We start from the raw sequence: 24,288 nt of genomic DNA on the forward strand, positions 1-24,288 counted from the left end.
GAGGATTGCATAGAAGCTTCAACTTCAAACAAAAACAAAATTCATTAAGATCTTCAGTCTCAACTGGATAACTTAAAACTATATAAGTCTTTATACTTATATATTTATATATATATATTACTTATTGTGCTAAAAAAGAAAAACACTTAATGGTACGTTAAATTACTTTTGAAATTAATATGAATCGAAAAATTTCCTTCGACTTATCGCACTTTTTAATTTCCATCGATCTATCGCACTTTTTAATATTCATCGATCTATCGCACTTTTTAATTTCCATCGATACTATCGATGGAGCCATCGATGGATTTCCCAGCTCTATGCGTGCTCTTTGTTCCATGCTTCTTGTTCTCTTTTCTTCGACGTTCGACTCTATGGTCGGAGTCTGACTCCTTTGCTCGACAGCGGGGTTGGGTCTGACTCCTTTGCTCGACAGCGGGGTTGGGTCTGACTCCTTTGCTCGACAGCGGGGTTGGGTCTGACTCCTTTGCTCGACAGCGTGGTCGAAGTCTGACTCCTTTGCTCGATTCCAACCATTTCTCACGATTTTTACTCTCTTTTTACTCTCTTTTGCATGAACAGCGCTCTTTTGTTGGATGTTGGATCGAGTTGCATGTTGCATGGTTGGGTTTGACTCCTTTGCTCGATTCCAACCACGGCGAAGTCAAAATATTGCGGCGAAGTCGAAATATTGCGGCGAAGTCAAAAGGTTACGGCGAGGTGTCGAGAAAATAAATTTTCCACAAATCAAGTTCGATAGGTCGTCATCGAAAAATTTCCATCGATCTATCGCACTTTTATCGATGGAGCCATCGATGTTTTTCCATCTCTAGAAATCAGTTTGAATTTTGTTTTAAAGTTGGGAGGTCGTATGTGCGCACATCGTTCGGCAAATAAGGCGAACAATTTAAACAGATAAAACCGAAAAAGAAAAATTAAGCATAATAATTTCGTGACTCGTCTCTCCTCCCTAAACACTCCTCTCGGTCTGTGCGTGTGTGTTTCTTCCGTGACTGTGTGTGTATATGTGAGGCGAATTTGCAAGAAAAGGCAGTAAAGCAAAAAGCGAGAGGAAGAAGACCAAAAACAAAAAAAAAAAAAAAAGGAAAAAGCGCAAAGCAGTGGCGTGTGAATCACGAGCTGAATCATAAAAAAAATTTAAAATTTATCTGGGCTCATTTCTCTTTTCCCAAAAAGGAAAAACATTTTGTTTATTGCAAAAATAAAACAAAAAAGTCAAGGACTGACTGAGAAGCAGCGAGAGAAAGAGAGAGAGAGAGCCAAAGCCTTACACAGCGAATAAGACAAAGAGATAAACGCGAAAAAAATGGAACACGAGGATAATAATGCTCAGTTTGATAACTTTCTGCAAAATCGCCTCGCGGAGAGTCTGCAAATGGCTGCTGGCGCCGGTCAAGTGGCCGATGTTGCCGGTGACTTGATGGTGGTGCCTCCTCAAAAATCGGATGAACAGCAGCAGCAGCACGACGAAGACGATGAATGGAAATACATACAAGAAGTGCAGCAGAGCGAGAAGCACCAGCAGCAACTCCACCAACAACAACAACTTCAACTCGATGATGAACTTCATCATGACTTGAGTTTGAATTTAAATTTGGATCCAATTGTGGTGGGCAATGGTAGAGCAGCGGCTCCACCTGGTGGCATCGACTTTGAGGAGGAGGAGGATGAGGTTGAGGTCATTAAAAATAATGATAATGATTTCTCAACAAATTCCAATACCGAAACGACCACATCTACTGGTGAGATAAAGGAAAAGGATAACGAATTGGTCCATCCGTTGGTTGGAGAGCAGTTCCAACAACAATTGGAACAACAGCAAGAGCAACAACAGCAGCATAATGAGGATGAGGATGAACCCAGTTCGGTGGCCACCACTTGTGGCACTACCAGCAGTCTGAGTGAGCATCATCCCGCACCCCAAGATGAAGGCTTCGATAATAAAGAGAATAATGATCCATTTTCCGCTGCAAATCAATCTCCGCTTGCACTTAATCCTAATGCGGTAGAATTTGTGCCAAACTTTGGCTCCCAGCCCACTTCCCCCTCACCCATACCGGAAAGTCACATTAATCCCCATCAACTGATAGCCGGTGGAGTGAATTTGGATGACCTAGTGGCGGAAAGTCCACGCAAGGGTTCCACACGTGTTAATATGGATGCTATCGCTGTGCCCGATGAATTGGAATTCGACAATGAGGCAGCCAAGCGGCCACATGAGTTGGAGCAGGCCGATGATGTGTTTGGACAAGAGCAGCAGCAGCAAGAGCTCCAGCAGCAACAACTTTTGAATGGAGCTGGAGATTCTGCTGATATCATTTTGGATCATGGTCCCGAAACAAGTGTCGATTTGGATGCACCAGCTACACCAACTGAAGAGGATGTGATGCATCGATCCCTTTATGCTGAACATAATAATGAATCCGCTATTGAAGACATTCTCAATTCAGTTCAGCCTTTGCCTGTCAGCACTCAGCTGGATGATGAATTTGCTGAAAAGGAGTTGCTCCATGTCGAGGAAAAGGAACACATTTCGCAATCACCCTCGACAGAGGAACTCCAGGAGGAGGAGCACGAGCAGCATCAATTATTTGCTGCCCAGGATCCTATGCAGGCATCATTCTATCTTGAGCACACTTCAAGTGAGAATCAGGATCCCTTCAATTTGGCAGCAGCAGACCAATTGAATCAGAGCCTTTTGTTGGACACCAGTGCTCCATTATTTAGTCCAGAAGCAGCAGACTCCACTCCAGTGACCAAGTTGGAATTAGAGCCACAAGAGGCCGCTGTGGTAGACATAACACCATCTCCCCTATCATCCACTGAAGAGAAACATCTGGTTGAGGAAACCAAGGAGCAGGAACCTCTAGAAGAACAAGAGCATCAGAACAGCGTTACCAATTTGATCCATGAGCAAGCTTTACTTGAGCACAATGATGATGGTCCACTAGAATTCACAGTCGGAGCTCCGCCACAGGTAAGTAAGATATAGAGAGAAATAATATTTGGAGGTGTCCATGAGTCATTAAAAACAATTCCAAGTCATCATTGTCGTCGTCCTTTCCAACCCCGAGTGCATGTGTGTGTGTGTATGCGAGTGTGTTAATTTTTCCTGTCTCGTTTCCGTTCAGTTTCCTTGCCCTCACCTGGCTATGTTAAAGAGAAATCATTAAATTTGTTGGTATACACTCCTTTGTTTCTCTCTCTCTCTCATTCTCTTTCTTTCTCTACTCATGCAGCAGCAGCGGCTCCTGGCAATGTGCATGTGCCAGTCCCTGTGCCTTTTGTCTCGTTTTCATCTTATATCCTTATAAAAAGTTTTCGTAGAGTAAACTTTTTTTTTAAGTTGTCTTTTATAACTTTTAATGGTGAGGTTAAGCATATGGCAAGAACTTTTAAAATTTTATTTAAAAAAAAATGTACCCTTTTAAAGCTTTAATGAAATTTTACACAAAATATTCTGATTGGACCTATTGGACAAAAGAAAGAAGCTATAAAAATGAATTTTAGAAATTATGAATCAAGTTCTAAAAATAACTTGATCGTTGATTGGAATTGTTTGGATGTGCCAACTATTCTCTAATAACGAGTCTTTACTGTATTGCATTTTGGCTACGTTTTGGGTGTGGGTGTGAGTGTGCGTGTATGTTGTTAACTTGCTCTCGACTCGCTCGCTCTCTCTCTCATTCTCTCAACTTGCATTAAGTTTCCGTTGCCAAGTTCTCGTCATTGTCCTCGTTCACGTCCTCGCCCTCGTTCTCGTTTTCGGTCTCATTCCTCCATATACATAGCCCTCATCCCCCCACTGTTGTTGTTGTTGTTCAGGTCTCGGGTCGACTGCCACTCAATTTTTACACTCAACAGGACACGTAAGTGCTTCAGACTTTGTGTCCCGATGTGTGTGTGTGTGTGTGTGTGTGACTGTGTTCCTTCTGTGGCTGGTGGTGGTGTTAAAGCTTTAGGCTTGGCCCTGCTGATGTCTCTTGTATTTTTTTTTGGGTGGGGTTTGCTTTAAATTTCAATTTTTAAATAATTAAGGGTGGCGGTAATAAACCCCAAGGGGGTGCTTAGTTGTATTTGTTTCTATATTAAGTGCTGTTGACCCCTTGCCACCATTTCAATTTTTGTTGCTTTTGAATTTCCGTTCCAATTGGATTTCGTTTCGTTTGGTTTTTATTTTCTTGGTCGTGCTGGTCAATGCAATATTTTTGTATGTACTCCATACAGCTGAAACTTTATTCTCTTTCTCTCGCACTCTCTCACTCCCCACTTACTCTCTTCTTATCTTACTATCTCTCGCTCATTCTCCCGTGTTCCGTACGTCTCTCTCCCTTTCTCTCTTTTTGGCGTCTGCAATCTGCATGAGCATAACTGTTAACTTGGCGGCTGCAAGAGCCAACCTTTTCGCTTCGTTGCAAATTCCAGCTCCAATGCACACACACACACATATGCACAAGCTTTCATAATTACAACAACTACAACAATAGAGAGCTTTGGGTTCATTTAATTGGGTCACATATACGGTTTTTCGCTTGCATGTTGTGATTCTGTTTTTTTCCCCTTTTTGTTTCTTTTACTCTTCTCTCTTTCTGTCATTTGGCTGTGGGATTTCCTGTATATACCCTTTCGCCCATGTCCACGGGATGTACAAAAATTAAACAAAACTAGAGTAAATTTTGCCCATACATAACTTTGCCATTGTCCGCAGTGTGTCTCTATCTATAAAACTTAACAAATTTAGACCATTCAAAGGAAAAACAGAAAATCTAGATTCAAGAACTTTCAACATACTTGACATGACGAATTTATTTCCTTAAGCCCAAAATCTGTTTTTTCTCTGATTTACGCGATTTATGATTTATTATCAAAATCGCCGGTGGCACGCTACTCCATTTCATTCTATTGGCGTCGTCGTCTTCCTTTCGTGTCTGAAACAAATTTTCTGATTATTTTATCAGCCATATACAAAACTCAAACAACAACAATGCAGAAGAATGATAGAAAAATATAAAGAGCATGATAGAGATTTACAGTTACTGGTTATTTATATTTCCTCTGAGAGGTAACAGGGTGTGCTAATCGGTTGTCGCGCAGTGTAAATTGGCCCCATCAGACAGCTTGTCACCCACCAAAACAATCTTGTAAACAATAAAAATATTGCCGCCAGCATTTTGTTTCTTCTTCTTTGCTTTTTATCAACAATATATTAACAAAAGCAATTTTCAAGTGGCTAATTTGGTCATTAAGTTTTTGTTGTTGTTGGGCAATGATTGATTTATTGACAGCTACTGTTAATGATGCTCATCTAAGTCAATTAACATAAATATATGTAATTCCATCTTCAAACTTACCCCCTTCTTTTGGTTTCTCTCTAATCTTTATTTCTATCTTGTTAATCTTATCAAGTGAATGTATTTATAGACCCAAACAAGCGCCTTGCACTTTTTTTGCAAAACAGAAAATTAGAAATTTCTAAAACGTAAAACATTTCACGCGTCTGGCTGATGACTCAGCCATGAAATAAACAGTTTCGATTCCCACACAAACAAAAAGAATAATAATAAATTATAGAATGCTTTAGAAATTTTTGCGCCATGTCACAGTAGTTCACATGACTTTTTGTTGCTATTGTTGCTATTTGGATGACTTTTTATGATATAATTAAAAGTTGTTTTTTTCCCTTTTTGTTTGTTTAGTTGCAATTTACATAAATTTGCAATGGGCTGACTTTACATTTGACAAGTTTCAGTCTGCTGTATGGTTATTATAAAAAACAATAATAATGCTTCAATTGACTAAACGACCCCAAAAAATATATACAAGCATACATATAATAATAAAAATCTATGTAGATGTAGTTTTTTTTATATGTCCATAAATTATGCAAGAAAGGCTAGTTAAATTTATGGTGAAATGTTGATACCCTGTTGCGATTTCATAAAGGAGCAAATTAACCCAACAAAAAAGAAAAAGAAACTAAAATTATAATTAGTTGGAAACTTTAAAAAAACTACAAGAAATCTGTTATGTACTAACTAATAAGCACTTGATCTTGAAGAATCAACAGCAAGAACTAGTCATAAACAGCCAACCCCGACAATCGTATAAATAACTACAATTTTGAAAAAGGGGAAGCTCACTTAAATGATGTGTAAATGAATTAAAACCCTCAAAACTCTTATTAGTTGGATTCAAAAACTTAAAATTTGAATATAGACGAGCAGATACCTTTAAATAATAGGGGGTCCCCCATATTATTTAAAGGTATCTGCTCGTCTATATTGAGGTAAAGCTTCTTCATCATACTCGTTACAAATGGGTTTTTAATCTTAACAAGTTTAGTTAGTATAAAGGCCAAATGGAATTTAAAATTTGTACAAAATATTTCTCAATAATTTAAGCATTTATAGGTTTTCAAAACGGGTCTGGATGTACTAATAACAAGACTCCGACTCATTGAAAACATTTCGTCTAGGAATTTAAATTTCTTTAGCCCAATCCTGTGTTATGGCGCTGTTAATGGCTATTAGACTTTGCTCATAGACTGTTTATTTTTTTTAGTATTAGTTTTCAGCACGTGCTCTTAGCATGCCGTTAAAACGCAACTTTAATAGCAAAAACAAAAAAAGAAAAGGAAGGCAATTGTTGCCATGTTGCTCTTCTTGCTGCAAGCTATAATTAAGTCTGAAAAAAATCCATTAAGATTATTAACTCAATTAAAATTAGTTGCTTGCGCTTCTACACTTGTGTTTTTTATTTTCGCAATTTAGTTCACACACACACACAGAGAGAGAGAGAGATAGACACATATAAGCTTAAGTCAAAGCGCCACTTTATATTTTTAAAAAACATATATGTATGTATATATACATGAATAGGTATATTTGTCTATAATGCAATTGGGCAACATGGCAACGGGTGGTCTGATTTTGTTGCTGGCGTCGCAAATCCTACGCCTTCTATACCGGGACCCAACCTTCTTGTCTGCCCACATAAGATACAAGTGCGCTTAGAGATAGGCTGCCCACCTAAAAAAAACCAAAAGGTGAATTGTAACTGACGCCCCAAAAAGAGAAAAAAATCAACCTAAAAATGTGCGAAAAAAAACTTGTTTAGAGTGGGAGAGAGAAGGAGAGGTCTGAAACGGCTGCTGCTGCTGTTGGCCCTAAAAAGCCAAAAGCAGAACAATTACAAGACAGCAAAGGAAATCTTTCTTACTGCAATATGAATTGTTCAGTTCTCTCTCTCTGTGTGTGTGTCTGTGTGGGTAGAAGGAAGCTTGCTTCAGTTGGTAGAAGCAGCACACACAGAGAGTTGATTGCCAAAAAGGCAGGAGAAGCACTTGACGGCGACCCGGACAACAACGACGACGACGACGACAATAATGATGCTGATGATGATGAAGCTGATGACGACCAAGGCAGACGACTTGACGATTAATTGCAGCATTTTACATTTCCAGTTCAAAAGAAAATGCTCCGAGCAGCAGCAACTGCATCATCATTGGCATCATGTACTCGGAGAATAGTATCTTGCGGTTATACCATAAGCAAAAAAGATATCTCATGCGGCCTCTTTGTCCATTTGTCTGTCTGTATGTCCCTTGGTTCCGTATCTCTTCTCTCTGTGTGCGTTATCTAAATTTACATTTTTATTTGCAGTTGTTGATCTTTCTCTCTTTCTCGTAGGCGACACTTATGAGCGCCTTGCACTTTCATTTGGCATCTTTGGTTATATTTACTTCTTGTGTATTTCATTTTATTTTAAGATAGAATTCACTTGGGCTTCCTGCTTGCTCAAATACACTCGAAAAAGCAACATATAGTTAAGATCACTAATATGGACTTATTAAAAGACCATCCTTTGAAATCAGTTTTTTGATTTTTAAAACATTTAGAATTTAATAGAATTTCTCTTCTTTGATTTGATACGATCTTTAAGGGTAAACATAATTAAAACCACAACGTAAAACGGGTTTTAAATATAATTGATTTTTACACCAAACATGATTCGTTTCACTTAAATAAGTTAACAAAAAGAATAATAAGAAAAAAAAAAACTTTTTGTAAAAATTTGCACTTTGTTCCAAGTGTATATGGAAATATATTTTTGAAATGCAACTAAAAGAAGCAAAAAAAATAGGAAAAAAACTAGCTGCCAAGTGCCAAGTTCAATAGCTTTTTGCAAAACTACAAGAATAACCGAAAGACCGAGAAAGAGGGAGAGAAAGAAAAAGAGAATGTTCTTGAGACAAAATGTCGTCGTTGTCGTGTTTTTCTACATTTTTATTTTTGCATGTTTTTGGCCCCTGCAGCGATTGATCGGTTGCATTCTGAGGAGGAGGATGGAGGGATGTCTACTTTTTCTTCTTTAAAAATAGGCTTTAATCGTTTCTAGGATACGCTATTATGCCCCTGTATTTTGCTGATGCTTCAATAGAGTCTTGCGTTAATTGAAAGTCATTTGAAGTCTCATTACATATTCATCGAGAAACGATCTCATCCATCCTAGCCTAACTACTACAAACGCCCCATTAACTTGTTTTTAAACCATGGTTTTAGTCGCGTTCGGAAAATTTATGAGACATTTTAATAGAGAATTAATGAATGTATAACAACAAATGTGTGCACTCATACTTCATATGCCCAAATGGAGCAAGAATAACGAGCGAAAGGAGTGTGGAGGCCTCTAAAGATCATCTAAGAAAACCAGTTTATACATATGTAAAATGGAACTACATTTTTTTTCTGTTTTGTTTTTTCACCGAAAATTAGCTAGAAAAGCGGAAAAAATTAATGGCGAAACAACAAACGGTGTAGAATAATTTTATAGTCCCCCACAACATTAAAACTCTTAATGGGTATTTCACACTTCCTGATGATTCCTTTTTTTCTCAATATAAACTCTTTTTTTTTAGAAGGATCGCTTTTGTTACTCTTAGGAGATGTTTTGTGTGACTTAATTTATGCCCACTTTTCTATTTGATAAGAAATAAATTGTGCATACTTTCCGAGCTTGTTGGAAATTTGAATCCATCGTCTCTCACTCCCCCTTCCTAACTCACCCAATTAAATATTTGCCTTCAGTTTTTTACTGCACTTGTTGTTACTCTTATCGAATTTCTTATTTTTCAATTAATCATAGTGAAATCCAAACATTCCACGATAACACGATTCAACTATTATTAACATTATTATGACACAATAATTGAATGGAACAACAACTATTTTTAGTTACCGTTGCGTGTACTTACTTATATTAGGTTATAAACAAATCAAAAGAAAAAACAATCGGCCACACAAGTTGCCAGTTAGATTGAAAACCATTTTGCCATAAATAAAAATAAACGTCATGTTTTTGCCACAGCCCCAGCCCTGTCTAAGTCCAAATCGTCGTCTGGGCCGTCGTCGTCTCTTGTAATAAAATAAAAAAGAAGAGAATTCCTAGAATGATGAAAATGTTTAACCGGTTTGCAAGTTCCTAGCCTGAACCTGCAGGTCAATTTGGCTTTAATTAATCATAAAACAGGCAAATGGGCAAAAAGTATACATCAAATTTAATAACAAATGTTTCAAAGTGAATGGGTTGAGACAGATCAGGACTTTTAGTAAGCAAAGGGAGAGGTAAAGTCATAAATTCTGCTATAGCTTTTAAGGAATGAGAAAAATCAACTTTCTTATTTTAAATAATCGGCATAAATATGTAAACCACTTAAGTTTGATTATAGACTGATCAGAAGTGATCTTGAATCCTTGGAAAAGAATAGGTATTTAAATTATTTTCTGTTATCCATTTGAAAGGATGGACGATGAATGGAATGAATAAATACTACAGAATATGGTTCCTTCAACTTTAGAAGTTGCATTCCATGTATAGAAATGATTCTGAATCTTTTATTTAATCGCTAAGAGGAATAAAGTTTGTCTTCAATGTACTATTTATACATAAATATCATAATAATTAACATTAAAACAAATGTTCCATTTATGAATCCTAATATATTCTTCAGTGTTTTAGCCTACTTTAGGACACATCTCTTGGGAATGTCCTAATAAATCAAAATAGATTGTATCTAAATTAATGCGAATACCTTAATAAACTAGTTTCTACGGTTCCTGTTTCTAGAAGGTAATAAAGACATTGAAATTAGTTAGCGGTACCTACTACTTTCATCAGAAACTGCATAAGCAATAATATTTTGACGCTTTTCATTGAATCAATGTGTCCATGTATTATATTTATCTATATAGATCTAGAATAGAATGTTAAGACGTAGATGATAGTTTTAGTAAGTGCTTTCTGCACGGTGCATAGTGCATGATGGGGAATTCTATTGTGTAGCGAAAGACGGCCAAGTGTGAAGAATGAAAGAGTAAAAGAATTGGTCAAGAAAAGGCGACTGGCGGCCATTAGCAAGCAACAACCACAAGGCTTTGACTTGGTTTGCCTTTGTCTGCCGCTGCTGTTGGTAATGCTTCCGAGGCCAATGCTAAAAAACTCATAAAATAATAAGAAAAAAAAGCAGTACAAGAACAAAAAAAAGATACAGAGTAGAAGGCAGAAGTATCTACGGAGAATAGAAGAAGAATATAGATACAGACAGGCCACATGATTGAGGGGCCGGAACGGGCGCTGCTTTTGCCAATGGTTTGTCTTCTTCTTCTTGTACTTCTTGAGCTGCCAAACCCCAATGTGTTGTTCGTTTTGTTCGTGTGGCCAACCGACTTGAGCTAAACTTGGCCAGGTGTTTTATTACCATTTGTGCTATTAACAATTTCTTTTGGCTCTCTGTTTTCGTATCTTATATGTATATATATATCCATTTTTTGTTGTTCGTTTTGCGCTATTATGAGTACATTCCACCGTTTTGATTGGGCTTTCCTACCATAACATTGGCTTGTTGGCCAACAAAGCCAGTCAATTTCATGGCTACGAGCGGCGGCTCCATTCTAATGTATTTATCTAACTAACTAACTAGCTAACCAACCAACTGAGAGTCTTGGACTGCAATAGCCGCCGCCATGTGGTCAGTCAGTCAGTCACTATGCTTCTTCCTTCTACTGTCTGTGTGTCGATCTGTCTTATTGTAATTGCTTCTTTCGAGTACTTTCACAAGGCAAACGAAAAGCGCAGTTAAGTTTGTTTCATGTCGGCACATTTTCATCCCATTTTTTATTCTATCTGTGTTTTTTGGTTTTTTATTTATTATTTATATCATTTTGTTGTTCTTGTTGCAGTTGTTGTAGTGGCTAATGGTTTTGGCTGACTGAAAACCTCTATATCTCTAAATATATAAATAGATCTATATGATTATTGCTGTGCATCTTTATCACATTTGCCCCTTTGGCTATGATGATAGCAAAAGCCACAAAAAAAAAATGTGGAAGGGTAAATTATTTGCACTGCCTGAGGGTGGAAAAGAGTTTACGTGGGTGGGGGGGCAATCAAACTGAATCGATTTATCTGGGCTAAATTAATTGGTAATCATAAAAACCACTCTAGTTTATAGATACGAAACAAAGAGAATTGGTTATGGTATTTTATTGTGCAGGAAAATGAATTTCAATCCAGAGCAAAAAGATAAATTTTTGCAATTTACCTACTGTATAGGGAGAAAGAAAAAAAGGAGGACTGGGCTTGTTCCCATTTTGAACTCCTTCAATCGTATTTCTTGGTTATATGTAGACCGGCTTTATGATTCTGTAAGTAAGTTTATAAAATTCTTACACTTCTTTAAAATATTAGCCTGTCGATATGAAGAACCTGTATTAACATTCATCTGTCATTAAATTTCCGAAAATTAGATATTAAATGTTATAAATTTAGTTCTATTTACACCTGCTTTCAGTAGGATTATATCCCCTTGAGAAGGATTTTCTACCAAACCGAAAGACTGGCAATTCACAGCCTCGGCTTACTCCTAATCCCTTTTTCTGACAATGACCTTTTTGTTCAAAGTGAACAATTAACATATTCATACCAAATCATTCAAGTGGAAAGTACATAATGCCAAAATGATTTTCTGTGCAATTTTAAATTTCATCTCAAATTTCCAAAAATGGCATTAACCCCTCTCTTCTCACCGTCTTCATCATTATCTGCTGCTTCACATGTCTAGTCTCATAACTTTCTGCGTACATAAATTTCCCCCACATCCAAAAAGAAGAAAGAGTTTCATCTAATAATTTTTTTTTCACAACCAAATTTAATCTTTTTTCTGTCTTCTTTGCGGTTTCCTAAACAAATTACAAAGACTCACACACACAGAGAAGAAAGGGAAAAATGTGTATTTTCTCATATTTATTTTGGACAAGCCTTTCACAAAATGTTTTTCCCCCTGCTCCAGTAGCCACACACACACACACACACAATATACAAATATATTTTTGCATACAACAAAATGCCATCAACCCAACCACAAAATCCATTGGAGTTGTAGGAAGGAGAGAACATCTTGGTGGGGCTGTCGGCTGCTGAGTTAGTTTGCTTGTTCGCTCATTCGTTTCTTCATCATCCATCCATCTCTCCATAGTCGCGTCGTCGTCGCGTTGGGCTTTTCTTTTGGAACTTTGGGAACTCTCAAGAGTGCAAAACAAAAAAACCAACAAAAAAAAAGTAGCAAAGTAGAGAAAAAGAAACCAGAGGGAAGATAGAGGGGGGAAAAAAGTCATAATTAACTTTCTATTCTTTTTGTTTTTTTTTTTTCGCTTGCCACGTTGCCCCAGACGGCTGCACTTCATCATCATCAGCATTATCATGATCATCATCATAGTCATCATCTGGTAACTTGGTTTCGCAAAATTTGCTCTACTCTGGTTTATTTCATTTTCTTCTCTTTTTTTTTTTTTTTTTTTCCTTCATTTTGGCCTGACTTGCGAAAATGTTGCCAGGGCCGAGTTGGTTGCTTGTTGCCGGTTTTCCTACACAATAATTTGCGCTGTCTCTAGTTCTTTTTATCCACTACCCTCACTAGATAACGGGTATATACGTTTTTTAGGGGAAGGAGAAAATAAAAGAGTAAGTTTAGTATCTTGCAATTTACCTAATTATTAGCTTCGGTTGGTAAAAGCCGGCTTCCATTTCTTTTTTCTCTAGATAAGTTGAACCACATCATAAAATAGAGTTATCTGAGCTGAAAACCAATGATAATTAGTTAACAGACTTAATATTTTCAAGAAAATCTGTTTTTATAGACTTTAGCATAATGGAAACCGATCTTAGACGGGTTCCTTAGGTAATTTGAGGTTTATTTAGATAGGAAAGGTTTCTGAGCTTCTTTCTTCTCAAGATCAGCATAGAGTAGGTCTTCATGAAGTATGTCTTAAATATTTCACATCTCATTTTAAATTTGGGTCTAAATAACAATTCCAGTTGATTCATTTTCATTCCAAGAGATCAATTCCCTCTGTGTATTCGGTATCCTCCTAATTATGATCAGAATGACTCTACAGAAATGTTTGTTCTTCTTAGTAAGGGTATATAGTGTGCGTTGAAGTCAAAATGAATCCAGCCCTATTCTTTTTTTCATTGACGTTTATTAATTTTTATTTTATATTATTTTTTTTTTGTTGTCTTGTGGCTTTTTATTTATGACAACATCATAAGTCATTGAATGAGTTGAGTTGGCGTCCCAACTGACTGTCGTTAATTGTACAAATTATATTATGAATTTGGAAACTGCTCCGTGGCTGCTGCTGGCCACGCCCCAGACAAGGTATACATATTCGTCCGTCCATTGACAAGTTTTATGTCTTGGTCTTTTACTGACTAAGCTGAATTACTTTTGATTGTCAAAGTAAAGAATTTATAAAGAAAATTGCTGTGTGATTGCATTTTTCTAGACATGTGTCATTTCCGCTGCCATAACGTAAAGAAGTGGTAACAGCAACAAATTAATTAACACACAGAAAAGAAGTTAACTGCCTTCCATTTACCTCGCACCCCTCTGTGTTATGGGTGGCAGTAAAAATTGTGTGGAAAAATAGCATAAAATGTAAACATTAATCATTATATAGAAGATTAATGATGTGCAGCTTATAAGTGTTGCAGCTAGCTTCCAAATAAGAAAACAAAAGCAACAATAACTACAAAATTAAACTTGGCAACATGTTGCGTGTTGTTGCTGCTGCTGCTGCTTGCCACACACGTACAAACAGTTGCAACATAGTAACATTGCTGCCGCGCTGCCATTGCTCATTATAATTGCCACGGCACAGTTAACAGTGCAGCAAAAACAAAACGAAAGAAATGACTTAAACAGGGAGAAAGAGAGAAAGATTATGCATTTTGCATAAACATTTGTGGCAAGACATTAGTTAACTGATATACTCAAACAAATGTACAGATACGTCTTGGAATTTGTAATTACTTGGCATTTATATACACGAGATTTCAGTTAAAACACTTTAAAGGTTTAATGCTTTCGACAGGCTAAAGTCATTGTTTTAGGATAACAATAAGTTGGGTATTTATTAATAGTAATAGATACTTTCTCTGTCAATATCTGATTTGTCAAAGTCAAATCTCTTAGACGTCTTATGTGTAAACATTTGCTGCTGCTCTTTATTTGCAAATAGTTTTATGTGTTTTTTATTTTGGGTTAAAAATAGAAATTACATAGACAGACCATGGGGCAGAGAGTTTTGTCATAGAGGGTAAAAGAAAATACACATTTTCAGTACACGCACATTTAATAAAAATGCAGAGAAAAAGGCTTTGGTGTTTTTTGTTTTCTTGCTTTATTTGGCATTCTATTTGAAAGTTGTCGTTGCCCTCAACTATGGGTATGTGTGTGTGTCTGTGTGCGTGCATGTGTCACCGCCACCGCCCAATGCCTGTTTAGTCAGTCAGTCAAATATAAATCTACATAGTGGGAGGGGAGAATGAGGGAATGGAATAGATCATTCAGATAGTTAGATAAATATATTTACATAAATGCCTTAGGCTGGATATCTAATGCGGCACGCATTATTGAACATTTAGCTATATTTTATTGTTATTGCGTGTCTGTGTGCGTGTGTGTGTGTGTGCGTATGGCCAAAAACAGTTAGGTTGTTGGGCTGCCAATTGCCATTGCATTGCCATTTTTGTCTAGGCTTAATGGCGTCTCCTCTCTGCTTGCTGCTTGTCTAACGAGCCATGTGAGTAGAGACAGTCGGCAACAACTAAAACAACAGCAACAGCAAGTGATTTTTTTTTATTTATTTATATATATTATTAAGCTAAATTTGCGACTCTATAAATTGTCTAGCGTTTGTCATGCCATTTCTGTAGAAATTTTTGGTGAAAATTTATAGACATCAGGCAGCTTCTCCTCTACTTTTACTCTACTCGTCGTTTTCTGGCCCCATAAAAAGAAAAAAAAAACATCCCAATGCAAATTGTTTGCCATCTGCTGAACTTGATTTTTGTGTGTTCAGTATTCAAAACCGGATGAATTGAACTGAATTTAAACTTTTAGATATAACTGATAAACAAAAATTGTATACCACTTGTTTTTTATTTCTATGGTTTATGCAAACGCTTTTTGGTCTACTATTTAGATAACACCTTATTAAAGTATTTAAATGCCTGTAACTATCAGATACATGAGATATAGATGCAAGTTCTTTAAGTGGTTGATTGTTTCTAAAGAAGTAGTACAATTGATTAGCTTGGCTCATTCGATTCATAGAAATCGGTTATCTTTGCAATGAATCATACCACACCAGCTGGTCATAAGTTTCATCTCTCTGTCTTTATGTAACGATAAATATACCCCTACTATGGTTAGGATATATAAATTTTGCACTCATTTACCTCCAACGAGATGTGGCGAGAGATTGGGAGAAATGTAAATGAAGAGGACAGGGAGAGTTGACGTCAACCGCACGGTTTTGCTCGTGCAATTTCTTCATATTTGCTGCGCACATTTTGCCAACAATTATCATTAACAACAACACACAAATTCACAATTCACATGAGTTGGCCTGGTGTGGCCTTGCTTGTTGCTGCTGCCGCTAGAAATTGTTGATGTCATCATTGCGTTTTGTTCTTTTCGGCACTCATTCATACTCTTTTTCTTATATACATACACACGCACACCCACCACATCTCAGAGATCGTATGAATGTGAAATGGAATAATGTGTGAGATGATTAACAAGATTTGACCAAACTCATTGAGATGAGAATTTCTTTTCTTTTTGGGTTTTAAATTATGTGCAGGGGCAAATATATTTCAAAAAAAAGATTAGATCTCTGACTAAAATATTAAATTTAGATAGCCATTTTTATTTTTAAACTAAAATCTAAAAACTCTAACTTTATAAAACGATCAATTGGCATAATTAACAATGAGAACAATTGCCGTTGTAAAGATGTCTCATTAATTTGTTTCCTAATTACTCTGTTTAAATAGAAAAATGTGAAAGTTTTAAACAGTTTTCACTGTATCATACGACTTTGTATTTGGCCTAAAAGTATATGTATAAATAAATGTTTGTGATATATTTGCACAAAAGCTTTTTGCAAAACAACAACAAAAGGTGAGCAAAAGCAAAGCCAAATAAATAAACAATTATCTCACCGGCCGGCAAAAGTTTTTGGTGCGCGCTTGCCAAGGCTTTGGGGCCTGCCAAAATCAATTATTTTGATACTTGATAAAATGCCAAACGACTAAAAACTGCAAGCCCCAAGGTAAGACTAGAGAGATATACAAAGGAACTATAAATACGGAAATTGTCAGATCGTTTGGAATGTACAGAAGATATTATTATGTATGTACATTATTACATCATTTGTGATGATGATGGCGATGATTGATTAACAAGCTACATGAGTCATCGAGGAGCTAAAGAAGTTAGTAGCTGACTAAGCCAAAGTTTCAAACGCTTTTTGATGTGTTTTTTTTTTTGGCTTTTGGCATTTAATACCCTGTAACCAGTTGGCTTTAAAAGGGGATTTTGAGAAGGTCAAAACACCAGAAAAACTGAATTAAGTGGTCTTTGGAAATGTAAGCAGATATTAAGAGAAGGATTTTTTGATGGAAAGTTCTGCTAGAGGGAGGGGTATCTCTTGGTCTATGACTCATTTTTATGTACGGAAGTTTTTGTTTCTTTTTTGTGTTTTTTGGACTTATTCGCTTCAGCTCACTTTTAACCCCATTACGCTTGAGCAACAGTCCAAGTCAAGCCAAGCCGAGTTGAGTTAAGTTGAGTCAAAACACAAAAGAAAGCAATTGCTAAGCGAACGAGCGAGTGGGCTAAAAGTGGGCAACTGAATGGCCGGCCGGCCGGCTGGCTGGTCTGGCTGGCCTGCCCTGGTGGCATTTACTGGTCAATGACATTTTCGAGCTGCTGCGGTTCGTTTTTGCGTGCTAGCTATGTAGTAGAGATAGAAGAAAAGTGCCGGAAAAAAAGAAAAGAAATGTGAATGCCGCCGCCGCTGTCGCTACAGAATTTTCCTCTCTCTGCCTCTGTGGCAAAGCCAAAACTAATGCGCCCAGTCACACTACTAAGTCAGTGACACGTTTCCTGTCACATCTCTCTGACTATATATTTTTACTTGTGTTCCTATAGTCTGCTTCTGCTTTTTGGGTTCTCTTCGTTTTTGCCGCTATGTCATCGTTGCTGGTTTACCTACCTACAGCCCAATGGCGGCCATGTCTCTGCCAGTGTCTACATACACTTGTCCTCCTTCTTCTGCTCCGCCTCCTTCTGGTGCTGCTGCTGCTTTCTCACTTTCACAAGTTGTTAAAGTCGTTGCCATTGTGAGCTGTAGCTTCGGCGTGCTGATGTCATTATAATAATTTGTATGCATTAGTAATGTTGTCTATATATGTATGTATGTGTATAGTAGTATCCAAGCGTGTTGTCCAACCCTCGCCAAATATGCAGACAGAAGAATGAAAACAGAATGAGCCAGCTGAAAAGGGTGGTAGACGACGACTCTCCCTGCATTTGGGTGTCACGAAAAGGGGATGCAATTCGGAAAAAGAGAAAACTAATGGAACTGGGGTAAATTGACTCACCAAAAAAACCTCATTCCACTACTTATATATTTATACAAACCGATTTAGGCCTTAAAGGTTAACATCAAATCAAGAATCGGACAGGTTGAGTCATCTTGGTAAAGTGGAATTAACTGTTCGTCCCATCAAATGGGCAACCAAATATTGGAGTAATCTGCAGTTAGACAATTTTAATAAACTTTTTTTGAATAATGATAACAAAGTCCTTTTTCCTTGCACTTCTTCGAGGATTTTAATTAAAGATATCTTAAGTTTCCATAAATATTTAAATTGTCTTAACAATTTTTGAGAATATTTTAACATATTTTAAGCAAAGTCCTTTAATTAGTTTAGACGAGTCACTTTGAATGAATGAATTCTTATTAATCAAACTAAATCAATTATTAATCAATGTGCTAATTTCTATAATACAGAAAGGGGAGAAATAATTTTAAAGCAGAGTATTAACTGTTTAAACGAATTGTTATTATTATAAATATTTAAGCCCCAATAGATCTCTAGCTTCTAGGGTTTCAGGCTCGTAGAAATGAATTAACAATCCCATAAATTGATTTGGTTTAAAGTTCCAGTTTCATTAAAAATGAAAAACTCATCCAATTTTTGACTTTTTTAAAATTTTCCCCTATTTGGATTCATGTAGAAAAAGCCTTGGTCTTAAATTAAGTCTTTTCTCATTGCAAAGTGTTAAATTGTCCACATGTTGTCGCGGAGCTGTCCAAAAATCATTCACTTATAAGTACAAGAATCTATATATGTATGCTTGTATGTATGCATCTCTGTGCAGATATATATGTATACATACATATGTACACTTTCCCCCTCTTATTTATTTAGCTGGAAATTTTTGTCGGTTTACTGCCGATGCCGCCGCCTGGACTGGTGATTTATTTTCGTTGGCTGCTTGCCCCAAACCGTGGCAAGTTTGTTGTGTTTGCTGTGCATTGCATCCAGCTATTTTTATGAGACAGCTAGCAATAATACCATAAGTAACATATTCTTAACGCACAATTGCAAAGACACCCATCATCCAGGAAGGTAAAGAAGCGGGGGAGGTGATAAAGGAGGAGGGAGTACAGACAAAGTAGACAGACCCCAAAAACCAAATTTTCTTAGTTTTTCATATTTTTATCGATTTAACAGCCGCGCGCGATGCCGACCGAGGGTGAAGGGTGAAGAGGATGACGATGATGATGATGATTTTGTTTTTGGCCCATTGTTGTTAGTCATCTTCTTGTGTGCAGGGCATTAACATTTTTTGTTGAAGTCGGTGTGAAAAGAGAAGAAAATTGGATTGGATTGCGCATCATCTCTGCAAGTCAACTCAAACGCCATTGTCTTCTATTCATAGAGCTGTCATTTTCACTCACCCACTTCTTTTTTTCTACATCTATTTATTTGCAGGTGGAGGAGTATACTGCCTTAAGCAATGCAGCCGCCGACTTTGTGGATAATTTAAGCTCAACTCTGGAAAGCAATCCATTTGCTGCTTCTTTGGAGAAGGAGATTGTGAATAAATTTACTCCTGAGCCGGAGTCGCAACCCTCTATTGGAGCTTTTGACAGTCACTTGAAGGAATCGCCAATTTGCCAACTTCAGGACGTAGAAGTCAACTACAAGCCACTGGAATTGCAAGAAGAGCTGATCGAGGAGAGTCATCACTTTACCAATGGCGTTGAATCCCATATTACACCAGAGCCACCAGTTCATGTGGAGCAGGAGGAGGAGAAGGTGTCGCACTTCGAAACATACGACCAGCTAGAGCCACCAAAGGTGGAGCAAGAGCTGGAACCGGAGCCTGAGAAGGAACTTCTGCACATTGAAGCGCCTGCTGCTGTTCAGGAACCAGAGCCAATACCAGAGCCAGTTCCAGAGGAGCCTATCGTTGCTGTGACTCAGTCTTTAATTGCTGAGCAGGAGCCACCTAAAGTGGCAGAGCCCGAACCTTTGGCAGAGCCCCTTATTAGCAGCGAACCCATTAAGGATGAACCAGTTGTTGCTGCTGAGCCAACTGTTGAGTTAGCTGCCGCTGCAACTGAAGCCCCAGTTGTCGCAGCTGTAGCTGCAGCTAGTGCTGTCGCTGCGGTGGCAGCCGTTGCTGCTGTTGCCAAACCCAAGCTCGGCAAGACCTCTCCAACTGAGGCCAAGAAACCAGCAGCAGCGCCTGCCAAGAGTGGAGTTACTGCCACCAAAGCGAAACCAGCAACAACAACTGCTGCCAAAAAGCCACTAACTGCAGCTTCAACAAAGACTTTGACAGCAGCAGCACGCCCAAGAACTGCACCGGCATCAGGAGCAGCTGCCAAGCCGGCATCAACGGTGGGAGCTGCTGCTAAACCGGCAACTGCTGCACGCAAACCTTTAACCAGTACTGCTGCAGCCAGGCCAGGACTTAAAACGACCACAACAGCCGCTTCCAGCGCACGCCCAGCTACAGCTCCGGTGAGCAAGACAGCAGCACCAACAGCTGCTCGCAGTGCTCCAACTACGGCACGTAAGCCAATTTCTTCCACCACGACAACTTCCTCAGCTGCCCAGGTGAAGCCACGATTGGCTGCCACTTCTGCAGCTGCTGGAGCCCCGAAACCGAAGGTTCCATCGCCAAAGAGCACCTTGTCCTCCACATTGCGCAAGACAGCAGCGCCTACATCGGCCTCCTCAACTACTTCAACTAATGCACGCAGTCCTACAAAGCCTCTGGCTAATGGCACTGGCAGAAGCTCTGTTGGAGGCACTGCCACCGCAACTCACACCACGCGAGTTAGGTCAGCCACAACAACAGGAGCAACCAATGGCAGCAGCACTTCCACCACGACAACCACCACCACAACGACAACAAAGACTTTCACAGCACGCCCAGCACCCAAGTTCACACACTCGGTAACTGGACCAACTGCAGCCAGCACTGCGCGACGCACTGCTTCAAGCACAGCCGTCACTGCTGCCGCCCAGCGCAAATCGTCACCATTGAAGACCACAACCCGTTCATCGCCACTAAAGCCACTTGGCAGTGCCAACAACTCGCCGCAGAAACCGAAAGCCAAAGAATCCGCACCTACTAAAACATCCCCAACAGGATTAAAGGCCAAAGGAGCTGCCGCCACCCCCATCAAGGCCACAAATGGCGTGGCCAAGCACCAGGAGCAGCAGGTTCAAGAAGCAGTCGAATCGGAAGCAACTCACAATGGCAACGGCAATGGTAATGGCATTCTGCATGACGATGCCGAGGACCTGCATCAGCCTCAGGACTCAGCACCAGTTGTCGCAGCTGATGTTGCATTGTTGGATTTCTAAATCGAACCTGGTACAACTTCGACCCCGCATCTAATGTCAAAAGGGGTTCGATGGGGGGAAAAACTAAGATGGAATGCAAAAACGAATAAATGAAGCAAAAAGAAATCAACTAAGAACTAAAAAAAAACAACCAAGAAATACTTTACTAATATTATAAAACATATTATGCAAAAGTAAACAGAAAGGAAAAATCGAACCAATACATTTTTTGTGAATTTTGTTTTGTAAGAGCCTCAGCGGCAATCGGGAGTAGTCTACCGATTCCAAGCACGACCACGATCTTTATACGACATTTCGAGATATTTTTTGTATGTTATCAATTAAGAAGAAGAAAGAAAAACAAAACACAATTATTTGTTCAGTTCAGAGCGAGAGAAGTGTGTAACCAATCCAATCAATTTGTGCTATTGTCCTATTTGAGAAGTCTTTTGATTTTTAATTAATTTTAAACAAATGTTTGTGTGCTCTTTTTCACTAATTTATTTAAGTGTCTCTTCTCGTCTTTCATTCCTTTCCCCTATCCCCAATAAAAAATATACTTTTGGGAGATGCAAAAAGACTGCGGTTCAGTACCATCCCCCCGTAAAAAAAAAAAAACACAAGAAATCTATTTTAAAATTCATTAAAAAATCAATTACAGACAAACGACTACTTAAGACTGAACCCCAATTTTCCCGAGCAGTGCTTTTTGCAGCCCTGATAAGAATTGTTCCTCAAGCTCTGTAATCATTTATTTTGCTCATTATTGTCACTTGTTTCCTCCCTCTTTATTTTATTAAAACTTTTATGCTGAAAGAGAATACAAAAACAAAATCCAAGTATACAATGAAATGTAGTAGTTAAAAAATCGAAAAATGTAACATTTAAAATCAAAAACAAAAAAAAAACACAAAATTCTAATCCAAAAAAAAAAAAACAAGAACAAAAAAATTATATAAAATGAAAACTAGCGCAGCTGGCATATAGTTTAGCCTTTGAACAGCAAAAAAAAAAATAATAATAACAAAATAAAAGTTTAAAAAAAATACCCCCTGTGCGTAAGCAGTAAAAAAAAAAAATAAAACTACACAAAAAAAATTATAAACAAGTATGATAAAGATGATCAAAAAAAAATTATATAGTTATGTAGAATTTATGTGTTTTTTACTGTCAACTCTTGGGTGCACATGGATAAATACGTTCCTCCAATTTACTTAAAAAAAAAAAACACCACACACACACACACACGAAAAGCATGAACAACAACAAAAAATTTTACCCAGTGTATTATGTATGTTTAAAAAATGAAGATGAACAATTATGAAAAAAAAAAAAACAAACAAAAAAATCTCTCAATTAAAATGTTTAATGTTTTTGTTTTAATTTCACATTTTTGTTTTGTGTTTGAATTGATTTTTTCTATTTTCCCAATTAATTTGCTAATCATATTATTTTTGAAATCTTGTATTATTATATTTTAATTTGTTATCACAAAACATTTATGGACAGTAAAAGAACATTTAATGTAACTCCAGCACCGATCCCTTATATACTCTATGTTTTAAACTTTATATATATATAAAATACTTACTATATATTCAAATTCAACAACGGAAACAAAAACGAAAACAAACAACAGCAACAAAAACAACAAAAAAAACGTCTATAAAAAACCACATTAAAAAAAATAACCATTATGATTTGTTTTATTTTTCTTTCAAGTTTTGTTTTTCAGTTATATATATATTTTTTATTTTAAAATGATTGTGGATTGCAGTTTGGATAAATGAATGAAAATGGGATGAATGGACGGAAGAATAAAGGGTGCGGGGTGGGGGAAGTATGTTTGACTGTGCTACCCATGAGGATGAGAACTTACCAAAGCATCAACGATTCGAATTTATTGTATTGAGAAACCAATTAATGCCTGCTTTTGTAAAAGTAAAAACCCCCTAAAAGAAAACCAAAAAAAAAAATGAATGGGGGAAAGAAAAATGGAACTTATTTTCTATTTAACTTATTAGTATTTAAGTTGGTAGAGCTGAAAAGTTGACCTTACTTACTCTACATACATAAGTATATTTAAATCAAATATACACGTATCTAGCCTATATATATATATATATATGTAATAAGTTAATTATTCATTTGCTTTATGGTTAGTTTTTTGCCTAATTCCTACGCCCCAGTGCCCTTCACTTTCATTTGCCTTATTATTAGTAATTTGCTAAAAGACCATAAGTTACAAATTTGTATGATTATTATTATTATTACACATACATCAGATACATACATACGTATTTATAGATATATAACTACATATATTGAAAAGTGAGACGTAGACCAAAGACCCCGGATACCCCTTACCAAACTACCGCATAAAACCCTAAACCTATCAATCCATAAACCAATTGAAAGCAAATCAACCTCCTTCATGGCCGCAATTAGCTTTGCCTGACTTAGCACAGCCAAGTTTTTTAAGCAAGAGGAGAGACTGATTAAGTGATTCACTTGCCCCAAGATATAATGAATAGGTACATAAGTACATGCATACAATTACATACATACAAACATACATATATATTATATACAATACAAAACTCAGTAATTGACGCTTTAGGATTATGGATTGTGAATTGAAATGGCAGCGAAGGGGGAGGAGATCCATCTCCTCTCTCTTGGCAATTGGTAGGCATTTAGATACGTTTTGCTTTGCATTTAGGCCAGAAAACTGATAGATCTAGTTATAACTCATACTCTCTCTCTCACTCACTCACTCACTCATTCAGTCAATGGAATGAACTTTTTTATATATATATATTTACACATACAAAAAAACACACATGATCAGATATCAGATTATCAAATGCAACAAAATAATGAGAGGACAACTGAACTAAACACTAAATACACATTGAATCTATCAATTTACATACATACCAATACCAATACGAAAAGATATGGTAAAACTATAAAAACAAAAATACA

At 37.3% G+C, this 24,288-nt stretch overlaps 1 protein-coding gene across 1 annotated transcript; it reads left to right on the forward strand.

Moving 5' to 3' along the window:
* Positions 1-843: 843 nt before the first annotated feature.
* Positions 844-22,553, forward strand: Map205 (Microtubule-associated protein 205). The gene is made up of 2 exons (XM_068298086.1): positions 844-2,998; positions 19,432-22,553. Exons 1-2 carry the CDS (start codon positions 1,328-1,330, stop codon positions 21,319-21,321), a joined length of 3,561 nt encoding a protein of 1,186 aa, XP_068154187.1. The 5' UTR covers positions 844-1,327; the 3' UTR covers positions 21,322-22,553.
* The last annotated feature ends 1,735 nt before the right edge of the window (positions 22,554-24,288 follow it).

The sequence above is a fragment of the Drosophila tropicalis genome, unplaced genomic scaffold (genome assembly GCF_018151085.1).
Source record: "Drosophila tropicalis isolate 14030-0801.00 unplaced genomic scaffold, ASM1815108v1 contig_859, whole genome shotgun sequence".
NCBI classification, from domain to species: domain Eukaryota; kingdom Metazoa; phylum Arthropoda; class Insecta; order Diptera; family Drosophilidae; genus Drosophila; species Drosophila tropicalis.